At 45.8% G+C, this 21,399-nt stretch overlaps 1 protein-coding gene across 6 annotated transcripts in view; it reads right to left on the bottom strand.

The window, feature by feature from the left end:
• Nucleotides 1-12,612: 12,612 nt before the first annotated feature.
• Nucleotides 12,613-21,399, bottom strand: part of Gprc5c (G protein-coupled receptor class C group 5 member C) — a 28,435-nt gene continuing 19,648 nt past the window's right edge. For all 6 annotated transcript variants that reach the window (XM_034507673.2, XM_076935510.1, XM_076935511.1 and 3 more), the window contains one exon: nt 12,613-12,911. In XM_034507673.2, the coding sequence (XP_034363564.1) occupies nt 12,864-12,911 (48 nt within the window). In that variant the 3' untranslated portion in view covers nt 12,613-12,863. The remainder of the gene's footprint in view (nt 12,912-21,399) is intronic.

Raw genomic sequence — 21,399 nt, forward strand, 5'->3', positions numbered from 1 at the left:
TGTGTACCATATGTACAGTGGTTTTGGAGGCCAGAAATGGGTACTGGATCCCTGCAGTTGTATTTACATATAGTTATTTTGTTGTTCTCTTCTGGCTTGTTTGCTTGCTTAGCTTACACTTCCAGGTCACAATCCATGACTGAGGGGAGTCAGGGTAGGAACTGAAACAGAAACCATGGAACAACACTGCTTACTGACTTGTTCCCAGGCTCATGTTCATCTAGCTAGTGCATACAGCCCAAGACCACCTGCCCATCTATAGTACCACTGACAAAGGCCTGGGCCTTCCCACATCAATCAAAACCAAGGTCATTCCTCACAGACATGGCCATCTGCCAACTGTATCTGGGCGGTCCCCAGTTGTGACTCCCTCTGATGAACACTCTGGGATGGGTCAAGGTGACATCTGAAGCTAACAGGGACACTTTGACTATTGATCTTGTATTGAACATGAACACTAAGGAGAGGAGTCGTATTTTATGGTTTACATAGCCTGACCACTGTAAGATTCACAGAAATGTGATTTTTTTTTTTAATCCCCTAGATGTGCTATGACGTAAAAGGCACTACTGTGGGCTTGAACACCCAGGCTAGACAGGGAATAGGAGGCAAGTCTCTCATGCAGCTGGTTTGCTTGCTCCTGAGTGACACTGAGCAAAACCCATATCTTGTAAACCATCTGTGATAGTACAGACCCATAGTCCCAGCTCTAGGAGATTGAAGCAGAAAGATTAGGTGTTCAAGGTCATCCTTGACTACTAGAGAGTCTGAGACTAGCCCCAACTATATAAGATATAGGCTCAAGGGGTGAATAGAAGGGAAAGTGATACCTAGAGAGAGACTCCCCCTCCTCACAGAAGAAAGGGGGAGAGAAGAATGGGGGAGGTTCTGTGTGAGAGGGTACTAGGAGGAGGGAGCTGATATTGAAACGTAAAGTAAATGAATGGATGGATGAATGAATGAATGAATTGGTTAATTAATTAATAAAGATCCAGGCTCATGAAGGAGGTAGGGGTGCTGGGAATATGATTCAGTGGATAAATGCTTATTATACAAATGTGAGGATCTGAGTTTGGGTCCCCAGCACCCATGTAAAAATCTGGACATGGTGACACTTTAAAAAAATAAATCTTGATGGTCCACTCTCAGAATGAGGCATGCCCAGAGCTCATTGACAAGCCACAGGTAAGCAGGTGAAGCTAGGCTTCTCCTTCCCCCAGCTGGTGGAGAGCGCCTGCTTGTCTCAGAACTCAGAGTTGGGAGGTTGCCAGGGGAACAAGCCCTGAATTAGAAAAGGAGGCAGTCTCATGTCCCGGATATTCATTAGATATTCAGGCTTTGCATCCTGAACTGAAAGAGTGGGGAGCTTGGGAAGGGGGCTAAGCTACAAGAGTGTCCCATTGTAACCATCTAAAGTTCCAGCCTAGGGACAGTGGGCTGGAATGCCTCACAACTGGGGACTTCAGAAACCGTTGTCTGAGCTGGGAGGTGGTGGTGCACTCCTTTAGAAGGCAGAGGCAGGAGGAATCTCTGAGTTCAAGACCAGTCTGGTTTACAAACAAGTTCCAGGACAGCCAGGGATGCAGGATACACAGAAAAACCGTGACTCAAAACAACCAAAAGGAAAGAAAGAAAGAAAAGAAAGGAGAGAAGGAACAAATCTCTTGTGTCAGGTCGGTGTGTCAGCCATCTTGCCTTTTCTCCATGCTGGTGTCCCTTTCTATAAAATATTAAAAGCCACTTTCACTAGTCACTTTAATTTATTACAGTGTGTGGGGTGGGTCTTGTTTCCCACAATACAAATCTCAAACACCAGTGCTGAGGACAGGGATGATATAAACCCAGGAGGACCACTGGGGCTTGATGGCCAACCACTGGGGCTTTGCTGGAGAATCATCTCGTCAAAAAAGGGTGAGTTCCAGGTTCAGTGAGAGACACTGTCTCAAGGGAATAGCATGCAGAGCAACAGAGGAAGACACTGGACATCCTCCTCTGTGGTGGATAGCCCTAGCCTCTTGTCATGGTAATTCCACTCCTGGGAGGGGCTGCGAAGGAGGAGTGAATCTTGTAAACCTTCTGTCCAATCAAATTTGTTAAATAAAGGCTACAGCCAGTGATTGGGCAGTAGAAGAGGAGTGGGAGGAACCAGAGGCAGGAAAAGAGGAGAAGAGGGGAAGAGCCGTTGGGGAGGTGGGCAGTTGGTAGAAGCAGGGGGAGTTGGTGGAAACAGAGGGAGTTGGTGGTTGGTGGAAGGAGAGAAGATGTAGAAGACCTTGACCTAGGAAACCGCAAGTTGATAAGAGCTCTCATAGCCGGGGGAATAGTGTAGTTTAATGGTAAATCTGCCCAATCTAGGCATGCAGCATTCATTTGATATTTATTGACTTGTGTCTTTATTCTATGAACTCCCTATGGGCAAGAGATTTACTGCAACAAATTGGCGTCCAACGTATTATTTAGAACTCAACTAACTTGAGATAAAAGTGTATTGAAAGCTGAATAGGTCTGAGGACCTACAAAGAACAAAAAGTTACAAAGTACAAAAACTTTCCCAACGGCCAAGGTCAGGAGCAGCACTCAGCTTACAGCTGGGCTTGCTCACTGCCCTGTGAAAACTGAAAGAAGGGTCTTCCGAAAATTCAACAGTGAAACAAAAGTTATTGTAGCCAGACCAGTAGGTCATTTAAATTAAAAAATTAAAAAATTAAATTTAAAAAAAAAAGTGAATAGACACAAATAAATAGATGTAAAAGGTTTTAAAGTTGCGAGGAGTAAATTGCAGGCTGCTCTGAGTCAAGAGAGCCAAACAGATAAATAGAAAGGTTATAGTAACGAATTGTAACGAGGGACTGCTGATCCTAGAAAACAACTGCCTGCGAGGTAGTTTTCAGGTAGAAACAGTGAATTGAGGGCTCTAGACCAGATAATTTTTTAATATAAAAAAAGAAACATATTTTGATACTTAAAGATGACAAAAACAATGGATATCTTTTGGGCTTTATATGATGATATTTCAAATGGTTTGACAGAAATCAACTTAGGGTACACTTTATTATTTATCAGTATTGTAATATTTATTTTTTTGATATACTGTGTCTTCTCAAAAGACAAAGCTCTAGATAAAAAAATTCTTTGCCTTGGAAAAGAGATTACAAGAAACAATAGAACTTTTGGTACAGGATAGAGATGAGATTTGTAAACAGATAGAAAATAATGAGGAATGGAAGCAGGGCTTAGAACAGAAGTTACAGGAGCTAGAAAAGATGATCGAACAGAGCATACAACAGCTCACAGATCAGATGGAGAAACAGATAGAAAATAATGAGGAATGGAAGCAGGGCTTAGAACAGAAGTTACAGGAACAAAAAGATGAAAATGAAAGTGGGAGACAGGAGATTAAAAAGATAATTGAACAGAAGATAGAACAGTTAATAGATCAAATGGAGAAACAGATAGAAAATAATGAATTGAAGACACAAGAAATTATAAATCAGAATAAGAGACAGAAAGATGAAAATAAAACTGGAAGACAGGAGCTAGAAAAGATGATCAAACAGAGCATACAACAGCTCACAGATCAGATGGAGAAACAGAAAATAATGAGGAATGGAAACAATTACAATATAAAGAAACATATGAAGCATGTATACAAACCTTAAGGGAGGAATTTAAATTTTCAGCTAAGGAAAATACTGAGGTTAAGACAGAAGTAAATAGAGAAAGTCAACCAAGAGTTATTAGAAAACACATCTTGGTCTATCCGGTTACTGTACAACAAAGACCTCCAAACGTTGTTTACCCACAGGGTTATAAGGAATTTGAATGGCAACCTGTGGATGTGTTAGATCTGAGAAAATTTAAGGAGAGTGTCACTAATTTTGGTATGCACTCACCATTTGTTAAACAAATTCTGACTTCTTGGGCTATTAAAAATAGAATAATCCCCCAAGACTGGAAAGATATGGCAAGAGCTATATTAGAACCTGCCGCAAATTTACAATGGGTTGCATGGTGGAGAGATGAGGCGAAGGAGATAGCACAACAAAATAGAGCCAGAGGAAGAGAGATTTCCATAGACCAACTGCTTGGTGAAGGTCGTTTTGCTGAACTAGAGGTGCAGGCTGTATATGATGAAGAAACTCTGGCATTGTGTAGATTGTCAGCCTTAAATGCCTGGGACAAAGTTGCAGAATCCGGGAAGAGACTTGAACCATTTACTCAAGTCATACAAGGACCAAAAGAAACCTTCCCTGACTTTTTACAAAGGCTAACCTCAGCTGTCGAAAGGAGTATATCCGATTCAGTAGCAAGAAAGGCAATAATTGAGTCTTTAGCCTTTGAAAATGCAACTGCTGAATGCAAGAGAGTAATCAGACCACTGAGGGCAAGGTCAGCATCAATAGATGAATGGATTAGATACATAGCTGATGTTGGATCTCACTCAGCTGATATGATGGTAACAGGAAAAGCTGCAACAAGAAACCTAGAGATGACCCAAGATTTCAAATGTTTTAATTGTGGTAAATGGGGTCATTTTAGAAATGATTACAGGACAAATAAAGATAACACAAAATGGGGGCCTAGACCTTCTGGAATATGTCAAAGATGTGGCAAAGGCCGACATCTGATTAGGGGATGTAGAGCAACAACAGACAAATGGGGAAATACCCTGCCAAAAAACTTCCAGGGGGGCCTCTCGAAGGCCCCAATGCCAGAAAGGGAGAATTCTCTTCCTCGGGACAATTAAATGTCACTGCTTCAAAAACAGATGTTCTGAGACCAGTTATGACTGCGGAGAAGGGCACACAAACTGGAGAGATACACGACCTCAAGGGCATTCTGGACACGAAGGATCGGATGGTCAATATTCTCCAGAAAAAGATAGAAAATCTTCAGGATCAACTAAGAGATAAAGAGAAGCAGATGAGCAGCTTGAAAGAGCAAGTCAAGTCTCTGCAGGTGGACACGACTAACAAGGACACAGCTCTGACAATGCTGAAGGAGGCTCTTGCAGACAAAGAGCAGACAATTGAATGTTTAAAAGAGCAGCGGGACAGAGATGAGCGAGAGAAGCAAGAGGAGATTGAAACCTACAAAAAAGATCTTAAAGACTTGAAAGAAAAAGTCAGCCTATTGCAAGGAGACCTCTCAGAGAAGGAGACTTCTCTCTTGGATATCAAAGAGCATGCTTCTTCCCTGGTTTCCTCAGGACTAAAAAAGGACTCACGGCTCAAGACCTTAGAAATTGCTCTTGAGCAGAAGAAGGAAGAGTGCCTAAAAATGGAGAGATCTAATCGAACTTTAAAGGAGATGCTTAATAGGCAAAAGGAATCAATAAGAACCCCCAAAGATGGATTACATATTGCTTTATTAAACTTAAATTTTTTGAATATTAATGAACAAAACACCACAGTCGCTGAGAAACATTGGATGGTGGATAAAACTACTGAACTAAATCAATCTGTTTATATTAAGGATATTTTGAAGTCAGAAAAGAAAGTGGGAAATGTGTTACGCTGGGGGAGAGGTTATGTTTATGTTTCCACAGGAAAAGAAAAGCTGTAGGTTCCTTCCAAAATGATAAAGATCAGAAATGACAAAGGGAGACCCCCTGAAGCACTAGTCGACACAGAAGAAAAGGGAGACTAACTCAACCAATCAAATGGGTGATGTATATATGGTGTTATGTCTCTTATATGGACTTAACTGACTGGGACTAAAATGTCAATACAAAGCCAAGAACATTTAATCGGGTAATAATTTCTCATGACTTAATACATGCCATCCTTTATGAGGGCATGTATATAAGTTATATATAGTTTGATTAAGTAATCAAACTAACCTGAAGAGGGCAGTGGCCTTTCTTTATTGATCTTCATTGACAAAGCTGTGCACCCTACATGTTCCATGTGAATGTTTTTATAAAACTACCTGTTGCTTTTAAGTTTTATATGTTACAGGATGAAAGAAGAGAAACTCAGCCCTAGCATGATTTATACTCGGGGATTTTGAGTCTCTAGGACCTCCTATTCCAGCTTCGTGCTTGATTCTACTGCAACTGCATCGAAGCCGCTTCTTTTAAGAACTTGCTTCCAGAACTTTTCCAGAACAGCTAGCTTGCCTGTCCAGCCTTTCTGACTGTAACAGTTATGGTGTCAGCTTTGCTATGAACTTTCTCAGTACACAGTGACTTCAAGGCAAATGATGCCAGCTAGCTCTCCTTTGACTAAGCCAATTTTCCTGTTTCCCTTTGGGCCCCCAGATGGGAATTCTTTGCCCCAATTCAGTTGGAAGCAGACAAAAGGAGATCATCGCCCCAGTTCCTTATGTTGGGATGGATGGTTCTGGTTACTTTGTAAATTATACATGTGTTGTAATTTAAGGAAAACTTTACAAATGTAGCTTCAGACAGGAAGGGAATTAGAGAGCTAAATCTCAGGAATTAAGTGGGATTAATATTTTACTCTTATATAGGCATTGTGCCTGTATAACTCATTTAGAAATACAAAGCTTAGACCCAGTTTTTTTTTTTTTTTTAAAAAAAAAATAGGTATATCTTACATTGGTAAGAAATCTTTATGATAGTTACAAGGTTGAAATTATAATCTCTTACATTGATGTGGAATTTATTTTATACAAATTTAGGGTTTTCACTGGCGTAAGTTTCTTATTAATACAAAAGTGGGATTAATATATTACTCTCATATAGGCATTGTGCCTATATATCTTATTTAGAAATACAAGGCTTAGACCCAGTCCTTTTTAATCAATATATATATATATATATATATATATATATATATATATATATATAGTGGAAAGGAATTAACAGACAACTGTTCAGATTGCCTTACATAGTTGATTTTCAAAAACGTCAGAAATCCATAGAATTGATGTTACAAACATTCTTATATAAACATTTATTTTATTGGAGACCTATCTGATCCTGACAGCTTCCCAGTCTTGGATTCTAAGAAGAAATTGAGCATCTTTGGAGTTACACCAGTTGTGGTATGACAGCCACTAGGCAAGAATTGCCTCTTTTCATCTACAGACAAAATAGTGTGCAAAAAAGAAACACACTTGCAGAATAGTCGACTGATTATATCTGCCAAGACAGAGTAATCAGCCCTTAGTAATTCTGCATTACTAGGTCTGTCAGGTGATTCCTGGGCCAGAAGGCTGAAGACCAGATGCTCCAACGTTTTGAAATAAGGAACTGTCTAGATGTTCAGTGTTCTATTTAAATTGGTTGAGTTTCAGAAGCCACGCTTTGTGCTTCCCATATCTTTATTTAACTGAGTCATTCTGGATTTCTGATGGGGTTGAAGATTAATAATCTCACAGCCAACCCAGGCTATTTACTTTGAGAGGATGGTTTTCAGATGCTATTCATTCTGAAGACAGGACATAAGCCAGGTTCAGAACTAAGTTTTTTAATTGAGAGAGATGGCAAAGGTTCTATTAGTTACCAAAAATGATGGACTGGGTGTTAGATTTATCTTGTTCTTTAACTATCACAACATGGTAATATAGTTAGTGTTCAATTAATATGTGAAAAGAAAAAAAATTTTTTTTATTGGACAAAAAGGGGGAAATGTGGTGGATAGCCCTAGCCTCTTGTTGTCATGGTAATTCCACTCCTGGGAGGGGCTGCGAAGGAGGAGTGAATCTTGTAAACCTTCTGTCCAATCAAATTTGTTAAATAAAGGCTACAGCCAGTGATTGGGCAGTGGAAGAGGAGTGGGAGGAGCCAGAGGCAGGGAAAGGAGATAAGAGGAGGGGGGGGGGGGAGTTGGGGGAAGCAGAGAAGGTTGGCAGTTGGTGGAGAGAGAGAAGATGAAGGAGACCCTGACCTAGGAAACCGCAAGTTGTTAAGAGCTCTCTTAGCCGGGGAATAGTGTAGTTTAATGGTAAATCTGCCCAATCTAGGCATGCAGCATTAATTTGATATTTATTGACTTGTGTCTTTTCTTCTATGGACTTCCTATGGGCAAGAGATTTACTGCAACACTCCTCTGGCCTTCACACACACGAACACAGGTATGTACACCTTCACACACAGAGAGAACCTATGGCTATGTCAGCTACAGCAGCTCATCTGTGGACATGAGTTGTGTATTGATTGTGAGATCATGTGAACATGATTATCACTTACTGCCCTAGACTCTTCCCAAGCAGAAGCATCTCTGGTTTTAGTAAACAGGCAATAGGAACATTAAATGCAGTGGAGAGGAGCAAGCACTGTCAATCATCCTCAGAAAGCTACTTTCCTTGAAACCAACCACTGCAAAGAGGAGTTGAACCGAGCCCATCCCCAGCACCACTTCTTCTTCTTCTTCTTCTTCTTCTTCTTCTTCTTCTTCTTCTTCTTCTTCTTCTTCTTCTTCTTCTTCTTCTTCTTCTTCTTCTTCTTTTGTTTTGTTTATCGAGACAGGGTTTCTCTGTGTAGCCCTGGCTGTCCTGGAACTCACTCTGTAGACCAGGCTAGCCTCGAACTCAGAAATCCTCCTGCCTCTGCCTCCCAAGTGCTGGGATTAAAGGCGTGCACCACCACCGCCCGGCCATCCCTGCCAAAGAGCCCAGGCACAAAGGCAGACACAGAACGATGGAAAATCACCACAGACATTGAGGTACTGAGGATGAGGAACCAACAATCCTTCACAAGCTCCCATCACTGGAACAGATGTTGGAAGAGAAACTCAGGACCACAGCCTTTCCTTAGGGAGTCAGTCCTCTCATCTGGCTCAGAGCCTCTTCTCAGATGGGTGAAAGGTGGATGCCATTGGGGAAGGGCACTGAGGTGACAGACTGGGACCACTGACTCCTGTACATTAGAAGCCCCCCAGAAAAGATGGATGAAAGTATTCCAGAGTTCCTGTTTCTCAAGGCTGAGTGTGGCTGCCATCTTGAATTAGCGTGACTGTAACATACCTGCCCAAGACTCTTAACTAGCATTCCTTCACAGAGGGATGGGCAGGCTCATGAGCCTTTACCTTATCCTTCCTCCTTGGTTATATAAGAGGGAATACTACTCTGGGTCTTTTCCTGGTGTGTCTGTTTTAAGTTTTGCCAACTGTCCAGGGCTTCTTTTCTTGTGTTATCTGTGCTCTGGGTGGGACTCCTTATTAGTGGTATAGTTGCCCATGAGTCACCCAGGAGAACTTCCCCATGCTCTCACATCTTTGAGTCATCCATACCTCTGTAAGTAACCATAATATATTCACTGGTTCACCATGCTGGACTTGACAGAATTTTTTTTTTTTTGGGGGGGGGGGAGATTGTTGGTGTTCTCTCTATCTAGGATGGGGCGCACTCCCACCCATCTCTCTCTGGAGTAAATGAGCCTTTCCTTGCATATATCCAAGGATTGAGCCTCTGACTCTTCCAGTGAAAGTCAGAGGCTGGGCCCCAAGCAAGCATTGAGAAACAGGAAGCAGGTCTGTGTGGTTGTAATTCCCATGATAGGAAGAAAAGCTCTGTGGCCATGTGAGTATCTAAGAAAAGCAGAAGGAGCAGACTTCCTTGTATACCCCGATGCCCAAGTGCTTCCGCTGAGATACCAATGTATACAGCTTGGGACATGCAATACAGAGGCAAAGATACAGACTTCACATGACAAGCTGGTAAAGAAGAGGCTCCATTGGGGACAGCCTGAAGACTGGGAATTTTAATTTTTGGCTTCTCTTCAGTGGCCACGACTACTCCACAACCATCTGCCCTGGCCTGCCCCTTTTAGACCTCTGGGCATTTCCTTGTCCTACCACCCTTGCCCATCTCTGGGGAATTAACCTTGGGTGCCAGATCCTTAAGGGGTCCGGGCAACTTGAACTCATGTCCAGCATGTCCCTTGGCCTCCAGCCACAGTACGCCGGCTGGTCATCATGGCCATGATGTGTCCCTCCTAGTCCTGGGTACTGAAATGACAGGGAAGAGAAAAACTATAGACCAGCAGATGGGTAACGTTGTTTGGTTACTTGTCTCTTCTTTGTGACAAAAGCAACTTAGGGAGGGATCGGTTTGGCTCATAGCATGAGGGTACAGGATGTCCATGTAAGAAGTCACCAGCTAAGTCCCTGAGACTGTCCACTTTACTAATGTCACTTTGTGCCTCATAGATAGAGTTAGGTGGTCTGTGCACCTGGAAGTACAGTGGCGGCTGCCTCCAGCCACTGATCAACCCCCCTTACATGCACACACACATACACATAACCTAAGATGCACAAAGATAGCAGTATCTGAAAGAATGGCCGCTCCCAGCACTGACCTCACATCGCTTCTGAGTCACAGATAGTTGTCAGGACTCACTCCACAGAATGGGTAGAAGGTAAAAGGGCAGAGAGGGCCACCTGCCCCAGGGCGATCCCCCAACTGTGACAATGGGGCATCTTTGAAGGGAAGGGAAGGGTGGAGCTGGGAGGTGTGTGTGTGTGTGTGTGTGTGTGTGTGTGTGTGTGTGTGTGTAAAGGGGAGACCTCACTCAGATTTCTCATAAGCAAAATACTCTACCTACTTCATGAGTCTTTGGGGAGCAGAAAAAAGAAAACGGGGAAAGGGTATGATAGCAGATGTCTGTGATCCTAATGCTCAGGAGGCTGAGACAGGAGGATTACAAGTTTGAAGCCAGCCATACGCCTACGTTCATCTCTACTCAAACTCAGAGGGACAGATGACTGATTTGCAAGATTCCATATCTATCATATTAACCTCAATTCTCCTGTCAAGACTCCCTGGAAAATGGGCCAAACAGGGCATGACAGAGAAACTGGCCGGAAGAAAGCAGGGGGGAGCACCTAAACTGATGTCCGAGGAGCACGGTGGACAGACAGCAGCAGGGAGCACCTAAGCTGATGTCCGAGGAGCACAGTGGAGAGACTGGGTAGTTGAGGCCCAGGAAGGAAAATAGAAAGCCTTACAGGAAATGATTGTCACACCCCAGGGCCTCAGCAACAGGGCAACCACTGCTATTTCCTCCTTTCTCACCTGAGGGACAACACCAGATAAAGTCAAACTCTCACTTGTCAGCCCTTGTCCCTGATCTGATTGGAGTCAGGAAGGATAGATAACCTTGAACTTCCGATCCTCCTGCCTCCGCCCTCTGAGTGCTGGGGTTAAGTGTGCACTGCCATGCCCAAATTTATGAGGTGCTAGGGTTCTATCCTAGAGCTTTGTGCATGATGGGTTAGCACTCTCCCAACTGAGCTACATCTCCAACCCTGTGGCTAAATGTTTAAAAACTAAATCAGATAAGAGACATCCTCCCCAGCCCTCCCTGACCTGGCTGAGTCCTGTTCTCCTCATTTCTGAGGTTGCTGTCCATTTGAGGACCTTCCCACTCTGACCAGTAGTGAGTGCTCCAAAAAGCTACTTCTCTGCCTGCAGAGTGGGAAGAAACACAGAGATGTGTGTGTGTGTGTGTGTGTGTGTGTGTGTGTGTGTGTGTGTGTGTGCCACCACCATGGCCAACAGAGTAATGATCCACAGGACGTGAGAAGATAGTCAGGTGCAGCATGACTCAGTAGCCAGTGTTGGTTCAAGCTTCAGAAGTCTAATCCTGTGTAGTTTATTTTGGGCATATTTAAACTAAGTACGGCACAATATGGTGACCATTTTCCTGGTGATAATTAATTCAGTCCTGTGTGTACTATAAAGCAAGATGTGGCTACAGTGAACTCTCTGAAAAGTCCGTGTGACATTTTCCATAAATATAAGTTCTATAGATTGACTATGTGTGATGCCTTCAGTAAACACGGGCTCTATAGATTGACAAGCTCTTGATAATGGTCTGGAAAAGATCTGGTATGGTCTTCTTTCTTCAAAAGTAAACAGGGCTATTAACCATATCTGCTCCAGCCTTCTGGGTGGAAAACAGATTACACATGCCTCCCTTTGAAAAGTCAACCCTGTGTGTTTAACATTCTTCATTCCCCTAGGGCTTATCTGTGAGCACAAGGATCTCTGAACTTCCCATAAGACTGGATAAGCCAGGTACCAAAGCCATTAAAACCCTCAAGGAAGGAAACAAACTCCTTATTCTCCAGACAGGAGGCAGAGGAGCCAGCCTCGAGGGGCTGCTTCTCAGTGGACCCCAGGGAAGTACTTACTGACTGGGGCTGGCCTGGCTGGACTTCTCTGAGACCAAGTCCTTCCCACACCAACTCTTACTGCCTGTCTGCCTCCATCTGGCCCATCACTGTCTGTTTCCAGGACTCTTCCTTGGCAGAGCAAACTCCTTATAGATCACCAACCAACCAACCGAAGCATGAGGCCACCAAAGCCTAACTTGGAGATGCTGAGAGGTCCAGGAGCTTCTGTGACCCTAAAGCAGTCACATCACTGGAAAGGATCTTCTCAGCACAGAGGACTTTCCTATGGCTGCATAGGAAAGTATGCATAGGAGCCCCTACCCACTGCCTGCTTCAGTTAGACTTCAGGGTCTGCACACTCTATTTCCTCCAAAGACCACAGGCCATATGCAATTAGGAAAGAATTCAATCTAAATGGCTGTAAATGAAGACAATGACCCTACACCTACACACACACACACACACACACACACACACACACACACACACAGAGACACACACACAAGGAAACATCAGCCATTAATAGTTCAATTTTTTATAATCTTATTTTATTCATTTATTTTATTTATTTTAAGACAGTGTCTCAGTATACAGCCGTGGCTAGCCTGGAACTCACCCTGTAGATCAGGTTGGCCCTAAACTCATCCACCTGCCTCTGTTTCCCAAGTGCTGGGATTGAAAGTATTCTCCAGCACAGCTGGCTAATAGCCTCCTCTTGTATTGTAAGAGACTCTTGGGAGTCTCTTACAATAGTCACAGCTGCTGTGAAGATGGCTGCTATTTATGCAGAGGATCACATGGTTCAACGCCATCCCAGGTGTGGACCTAAAGGAAAAGGAAAGAGGAGGAGAGTAAACAGGAACTGGACCTGAACATAATGAGGCTGGGGTAGACCAGATGGCCAAACCTGAAACAGAGGGTTCTGCAGGGTGGTGGTGCATGCCTTTAATCTAACACTTGGAAGCAAAGGCAAGTGGATCTCTATGAGTTTGAAGCCAGCTTGGTGTAGAGTGAGTTCCAGGACAGCCAAAGAAAACCTGTCTCAAAAAATAAACAAACAGAAGAAAAAGAGGAGGAGGAGGAAGAAGAGGAGGAGGAAAGGAAGGAAGGAGGAAAGAAAGAAAGACAAAAAGAAAAGAGGTGTCTGCCAGATGTGGGAGTAGGTCTTTAATCCTACGCAGCACTGCGGGAGGCAGAGGCAGAGAGGTAGAGAGGCAGAGAGAGCGGCAAAGAGAGAGGGAGGCAGAGAGAGAGGCAAAGAGAGGGAGGCAGAGAGAGAGGCAGAGAGATGCGGAGGCAGAGAGGCAAAGGCAGGTAGCTATTGTGAGTTCGAGGACAGCCTGATCTATATATTGAGAGCTGCATAGTGTGAGACCCTGTCTTGGGGAGGGGGGGGGAGAGAGAAAAGGAGAGGGGGGAAGGAGGAGGAGGGAGGGAAGGGAAGGGAAGGAAAGGGGCTTTTTTCTTGGACCCTAGGTGAGATCCCAGAGAGCCAGAGAGCCAGAGAGCCACAAGCAGTCCTTGTCGCCATCTGCTGGTCACCTCTGAGAACTGCATAGGAACTGCAGGTGTATCCAGGGGCTCACCCCCACCTCCTGCCTAATCTCAGGTGCATCAAACACTGGGAAGAGGACCTGAGACCTCCTGAGGGGCAGTTAAGGAAGAAGACATGAGAGGAGTCTTACAGCTCAGCCAGAAAGTAACCAGAGGACACTGAGATCTCTCTGAGAGACACTTGGGATCTCTCAGGCCCCAGCCTACCAACCAGTGAAACCAATGCTACTCAGGTCTCCCAGTATTTCTGAGACCTACCTGATGCTGGCTCAGCCCTCTGGGGCAAGCAGAGCATTGGGTTGTCTTACCTGCCAGACTGCTTTGGAAGAAGGGAGGGGCTGGGCTGCAGGTGCAGCACAGAGAGACACCTGCTCATCTCCCCGGGGGCCTGAGAAGGCAAATGAAGGAATGGGTCACACTGCACCCCCTCCCCACTGCCAGGCAAGACTGGATGTGGTCTTTCCCTATGAACTGGGTTCTGGGTCCAATGCTGACCATCCTAAAGCTCCCAGCTTACAGGAACGTTCACTCCTTAAGAATGTGTTTTGGGGACTGGAGAGATGGCTTAGCAGTTAGGAGCAGAAGCTACTCTTCCAGAGTACCTGGGTTCAATTCCCAACACCAACATGGTAGCTCACAACTGTCTGTAACTCTATTTCTAGGGGATCCAACACCCTCACACAGATATATGTACATGCAGGCAAAACACCAGTGTACATAAAATACAAATAAATCTAAAAAATGAGAGAGAGAGAGAGAGAGAGAGAGAGAGAGAGAGAGAGAGAATATGTTTTTTGGCTGAAGGACAAGGGGCCCAAGGAGTCGACTTTAAATGCTGCTAAGGTTTCCTGCTTTCAGAATGGAGAAGTGGTCCAGCTGGGCAGGCCTCTGTCGGGCAAAGCAGAACTCCACTTCCCAGTCTCACTAACCACACTGGCAAAAACCCAAATCCAGATGCACTTCTGAATCCTGCGGGGAGTTTTTTTAAAAATATCTGTGCCCAGGGCTGGAGAAATGGCTCAGTGGTTAAGAGCATTGGTTGCTCTTCCAGAGGTCCCGAGTTCAATTCCCAGCACCCACACGGTGGCTCACAACCATTTGTAAGAGGATTTGATTCCCGCTTTCAGTGTCTGTGAAAACAAAGCATTCATATACATAAAATAAATATGTAAGTATTTTTAAAATATCTGTACCCAACCAGGTACAGGATGGTAATTCCAGCCACACTCAGAAGGCTGAGACAGGAGAGTCATGAGTTCAAGGCCAGCTGACGCTACCTAGTACAAGTTCTAAGCCAACAAGGGCTCCAAGAAACAAAACAACAAAAATAAGCATCTAGCATTTCCCCAAGCATATGGTGCACATTTAGAATCCTAGCATTTGGGAGTTGGAGCTAGGAAGATGAAGAGTTCCAGACTATCCTCTGCTACATAGCAAGTGTGAAGCTAGCCTGGGCTACACAAGATCCTGTCTCAGAAAGAACAATAAGGGCATTTCTTCTTTGAATTCCTTTGCACTCTTGGAAATTATTTTCTCCTTTTTTCTGAACAAGTGTTTGTTCTGCTATTGAAAGAAAGGAAAAGAAAGGAAGGAAAGAAGGGAGGGAGGGAGAGAGAGAGAGAAAGCAAGCAAGCAGGATAAAGCAGGAAAAACACCTTATGCTGGGACAGTCCTCTGACCTAATGGTTGTTCAGACCTGGGGGGTTGGGGGGCGAGGCCTGTGGTGTGGGGGCGGGGTGGGCAGGGCCTTGGTGTTGGGCGGGGCTGTGGAGAAGAGGGGAGGTTTCAGGTGGGACTCCCTGAACTCAGTTGTTAGTTCTAAGGCAGGGCTCCCTCACACTAGTAAATCACCAAAATTCTCTCCACAGAAGGCAGGGGTCCCTACAGGGAGGATTTCACAATGACAAAATGGCTGAGCTTGTGAGACCCAGTGTACCAGCTACACCTTGGAACTACCCACAGGGCCGGTAGGTAGATAAACCAAAAAAATAAATGAAAAGGGATAGAAGGCATAGCCTAGGGTTTCAGTTTTTGTTTGCCGACGCAGGATCTCACTATGTATTCCTGCCTGGTCTGAAACTTACTTTGTAGACCAGCCTGGTTTCACACTCACATAGATGTACCTGTCCTTACCTCCTGAACACTGGGATTAAATATCTGAACCACCACACCCAGCATAGCCTAGGTTTTGAATCCCACCTCGTTTTGAGTAAGCTGTGTGACCTTGGCTGAGTCTCTAACCTCTCTGAGCCTTAGCTTTTCCTCCTACAGTAAAGAGGCTATCAGTCTATATCAGTAACTATAGTCCAGAAGGGTTTGTGCTTCAGAAGGGTTTGTGGTTATTGTTGTCTCTATTGCCTTTATTTATTTATTTATTTATTTATTTATTTATTTATTTTGGTTGTTTTGTTTTGTTTTGTTTTGTTTTTCGAGACAGGGTTTCTCTGTATAGCCTTGGCTGTCCTGGAACTCACTCTGTAGACCAGGCTGGCCTCGAACTCAGAAATCCACCTGCCTCTGCCTCCCAAGTGCTGGGATTAAAGGCATGTGCCACCACTGCCCAGCGCCTTTATTAATTTTTATTTATTTAATAAATAAAGTGGTATGTACAGATATGTATGGTCATATGCATGTGAACATGTGAATGCACGTGGGTATGAAGGTGCATGCGCATATGTGTATGTATTCAGACGGAGACCAGGGTCAACCACTGAGCTGTCCACCTCTCTCTCTCTCTCTCTCTCTCTCTCTCTGTGGAAACTGAGACTCACCACTTAAATTAGGGTGCCTTGCCAGGGAGTCACAGAGATCCTCCTGTCTTTGCCTCCCATGCCAGATGTTTTTTGGTGTGAGGTGTGTGTGTGAGTGTGTGTGTGTGCACGCGAGTGTGATAGTGGGTATTTACAAATAACCTAGGCCAAAGCTTTCCACATTCTCTAACTAGCTCATAACTGAATAACCCATTTCTCCCATCCTGTGTAAGGCACATGGCCAGTTCCCTCTGCTCAGGTTCCAGGTGTCTGTCCTCCTTAGGGTTCCCGAGGTGAATCCTCCCATGAGCTTCTATCCCAGAATCCTTTCTTCCTACTGGAACTTCCACCTCCTATTCCTGCCTCAGCTATAGGCCAATCCGCTCTTTATTGACAGGTGAACGCTTACACAGTGCATAAGAGATTATCTCTGTATGTTTGTTTGTTTGAGACAGAGTTTCTCTGTGTAGCCTTGGCTGTCCTGGAACTCACTCTGTAGGCCATTGGCCTGGAACTCACAGAGGTCCATCTGCTTTTGCCTTCCGAATGCTGACATTAAAGGCTTGCTTGTGACACACCATGGATGGGCTACCATGCCTACTTTTTTATGTGGGTTGGAATGGAGCCTGGGCCCTTACACCTGCTTAGTGAGCACTTTAAAAACTGGGCTGTCCCTGTCTCAAAAAAACAAAAACAAAACAAAACAAAAACTGGGCTGTCTCCTTAACCCTCTCCATGACCTTCAGTGCATAACTCCCCCTCCCATGTTTACAGAAGTTATGTGCAGTGGATCACAGTGGATGCCTCACCTTACCTGTTCAAAGTGGGCAGAGCCTCCTCCTTCCCCTCACTCTGTTGACCATCTGACCCCACACTTGGACATGGGTCCAAACAGCATTACCAGGACACATCCCTGCAGGTCCACTGATCTAGCCTGAATCTGAGACACCACCGAACTGGGTGTCTCCACCAGGTGGCACTTGATACCCAGACCTTGTTTATTTGTTTAACAAATATTTCATGGCTTCCCCTGTTATGCCAGGCTCTGGGTCCAAAGATGGGATCAGGATCATAGAGATAAAAATACAGCAACTTCTCCTTTCTGGGAGTCCGTGGCATAGTAGGAAACACGTAAACAAAGATGGGGGGGGGGGGAGATTCCCTTAAAAGGTGAAAAACACTGCTAAAAGCAGAGCCCGGATCTCATTGACCTGGTGAGTCACGGACTTCGGCCTTCCATCTATCTGACACAGAAGAGTGGCAGGGAAGTGACCCAGAGGTGCTACACCCCAGCCCTGCACCTTTGCCCTACTTGATCTCTGTCTCTTTGACGAATTCTAGAGGACACTAAACAGGGACCTCTTGAAAATTCCTCAGGATGGGCTGGGGGTGTAGCTTAGCTGTAGGACTGCTTGCCTAGGGCTTCCATCCTGGACACTACACACACCAGGAATATCAGTACACACTGCTAATCCCAGCACTCGGGAGATGGAAGCCAAAGAAAGTATCAGAAGTTTCCAGGTCATCCTTGCATCCGTGGCTACTATAAATGAGTTCCAGGCCAGCCTGGGAGGCATAAGTTCCTGTCTCAAAAATAAATAATTTTTTTTTGGTTTTTTTGTTTTTTGTTTTTTTTGAGACAGGGTTTCTCTGTGTAGCCCTGTGTCCTGGAACTCACTCTGTAGACCAGGCTGGCCTCGAACTCAGAAATTCGCCTGCCTCTGCCTCCCAAGTGCTGGGATTAAAGGCGTGTGCCACCACCGCCCGGCTTAAATAAATATTTTTTTAAAAATCCAGGGTGTTCCTACTTAGGATGTGTCTAGAAGGGGTGGTGTATAGCCTTAGGTTGTCTGGACCTTTTTTACCCCACAAATGAACCCCATGTCATCTCCCAAGGATGAGCCCTTTGTAATGGCTTCCTGTTACTCAGCCGTTGGACATTTTTAGAGGTGTGTGTGTGTGTGTGTGTGTGTGTGTGTGCGCGCGCACGTGTCGGCACGTGCATGTACTAGAACCCGCAAAGACTAGGTGATCCAGTGCCAGATTTGGAGCTGGATTATAGCTGGTCTTGAACTACCTGATGTGGGAGCTGAGAACCAGACTCTTCCGAGAGCAAGCTTAACTGCTGAGTCATCCCTCCTTCAGTCAGCTTCCTCTTTTTTTATCTTTGAGACTCATTCCCACCTTGTTCTCTGCAGGAGCAGCGTGTGCTTTTAACCTCTGGGCCATCCATTTCCCCAGCCCCAAGCAACCCAAAGTAGGTGGTTTACGATCACCTGTAACTCCAGTTCTAGGGAATCCAAAGCCTCTGGCCTTCAGGGCAATGCATGCACGTATCCTTACTCATACACACACGCATGTACATACACACATAACTAAAAATAATTAAAAATTTTTTAAAACTGGTGACTTAGAGCTGGGTGGGTGGGGTTTGTGCCCTTCCTCCCCTATACAAGGCTTTGCCTTCCCCCTCTGTGCCCACCCCACCCCCACCCCCACTCCCCCCCCCCCCCCCCCGCACTGCACTGAACTAGGAAATCAAATTCATGGTTTATTTTCAGTGAAAATAAAGAAAGGGGTGGAGAGAGAAGACAGGGTAGAGAAACAACAGGGCAGTAAGTCTCTCCCTCCTCTGTCTGGCAACCCCACCCTCACACACGTGAACCTGAACTTGATTTCCCCAACTTTCTTATTCAGAGTCCTTTTATACAAAAAAGAGCGTCTGAATATGGGGGTGTCGGTATCAGCGGGCTACTAAAACCATCTGCTTTGAGTCTGGGATTGGTTTCTTCTGGAGAGTTCTTTGCATGTGTAGAGCTCTGGGCCAATAGCATCCTGCCCCCATCCCTGCTCTGCAAGCCTGTTCTATAGGGGATCTAGTGCAGGGGATAGGGGGGAATCTGCTTGGGCTACACGTGTGCATGTGTGCGTGCGTGCATGCATGCGTGTGTGCGTGTGCGTGTGTGTGTTGGGTCCATTTATCCCTCTGAGAGGCACAAGACGGAGGGGCTCTATGCTCAGCCAAGTGTGGCCCGCCCCCTGCTGTGACCTGCAGCTGGACACCTGCTACCCGGGCTCTCCCCTGACCTTGGTCTCTGACTGTGGGATTTTCTGGTGGCCCAGATACCCTGATCCAGTGTACAGCAAACAGACTTTTGTGGCTGGCATTCTTGTCCCAAGACAACTCAGCTCACCAGGCAGGAAGTAGGGAGCTGGTGATCACTTGTTGCCTGTGTTATAGCTAAAGATTGGGATCCCCAGGCTGCCCTTCCCCAGAGAAGCACCCAGAAAGCAAGCAAAATCTAGGACTATGTCGATTCCCAGGGTCCCTGTAAGGCAGGCTAAGGCCCCCTGTAACTCCTTAGGGAAGCAGACCTCAGCCCAGGGGTTGGACAGTCAATCCTAACCAACATTTACCACAGCCCCAAGCATCTTTAGTTGTCACATCCTGGGACTTGGTGGAGATTCTGGCATGTAGCCAATAGAGGGTCCCACTTAGCACCCACCACACACAGCTCCCAACAAAGGAGCTTCCTTCCCAAATGTCAGTAGTGCCAGGCTGAGGAGACTGTCCTCTGAAGCCCAACTAAGACAGAGGAGGGGCTCCCTCCCCAGGCTGGCTAGTCCAGACATCTGACCTCTTTGCAGATAGGGACCTGCTTCCTAGAGCTAGGCTGAGACTGATGTGATCCTGGGCTGGTGGAGCACATGGGACAGAGACTTCTGCATCAGATCCCTATAGCTGGGTAGGGGCAACGTGGGCTAACCCCAACAACCCCGACACTCTTACTCACCACCTCTCCCCATCCTCACCCAGGGCTGGGCAGGCACAGAGACAGCTAGGGGGGGCTGCTGGTGCCAACTGGTCGGGGATTAGATTGCAGGGTGTTGGGTGGAGCTTAGGTGAGAGTAGAAGGCCTCTTTGGTTGGCTGGGGACCAGAGAGGCGGGCCCTACAAGGAGAATGACAGCCAAGCACCAGATGTTCAGGCCTACCTCCCTTCAGCCCAAAACACACACCCCAGGAGCCTAGGAGCTTGGGGGTGTTTGTGGTGGGAGACAGAGGATCTCCTGAGCCCAGAACCCTAGAGTTCTGGCAGGGTCCTGCCTGAACCTACGGCTTAGGATTCAGTGTGAAATCTTCCCAAGTCCCTACCACCTGCACCCCCAAAGTGCCCTAGGAGGGTGATTCAACTTCTGCCTCTTTATGGACACACCAGGAAGCATCTCCCCCTCTCCCTGGCTTGGTAGAGCCTGCAGGCAGACAGCTAGCTAGGCTGGGCCTCCTAACCCCCTCAGCTCCTCTGTGGAAGGCACAAGCCTGCAGTGACCTTTTATCTGGCTAGTTCTATTGCAGACCTTGGGCAGAGACTGCTGTATCTTCCTAACTCTGACAGAGCAGGACAGAGTCAGGCCATGCCATGAGGATGCCCTGTGGCCCCTCTGGAATGACCAGTCAAAGCCTCCATAACTTCTTCAGAGCTCCAGTCTCTCCTTTGCAACAGTCGCTACTCTCAATGACCCATATGGGTGCTTGGGGGACAGTTGTCTGGTCCCAGCCCTCCAGCTTGGCTACTTGGGTTTCCTGTGCAAGTGGGCCAACCACCAAAGACGATTCCCCCTACACATCAGAGAACTGCAAAGATATCCCAACATATACCCTCAAGCCCCAACCCAGCTATTGCACCTACCCTGGGAATCCAGTGCCTGGGGCAAACAGAGTTAAGTTATGTCCAAGGACAGACAGCAAATGATCCAGTCTAGAGACCCAATAGTCTAGGGAGAACACACTTGAGTGCTATGCTTGAATGTGATTTTTGTGTGAGTGCTTACTGTATCCAAAGGTTGTCACTCGTATTTTACAGATGAGCGGAGACTGGGGACAGGTGGAAGGGACTGTGCAGGGCCACAGCTAGTAATCACCCTTTGATTTCTATACGTGGTATAGAACTCTCCACTTCGAAGTCACTTCCTGGTTACAAGGCTAATTGAGTCTCTTTGAGAGTGCTG

The sequence above is a fragment of the Arvicanthis niloticus genome, chromosome 6 (assembly GCF_011762505.2).
Source record: "Arvicanthis niloticus isolate mArvNil1 chromosome 6, mArvNil1.pat.X, whole genome shotgun sequence".
In the NCBI taxonomy this organism is placed as follows: domain Eukaryota; kingdom Metazoa; phylum Chordata; class Mammalia; order Rodentia; family Muridae; genus Arvicanthis; species Arvicanthis niloticus.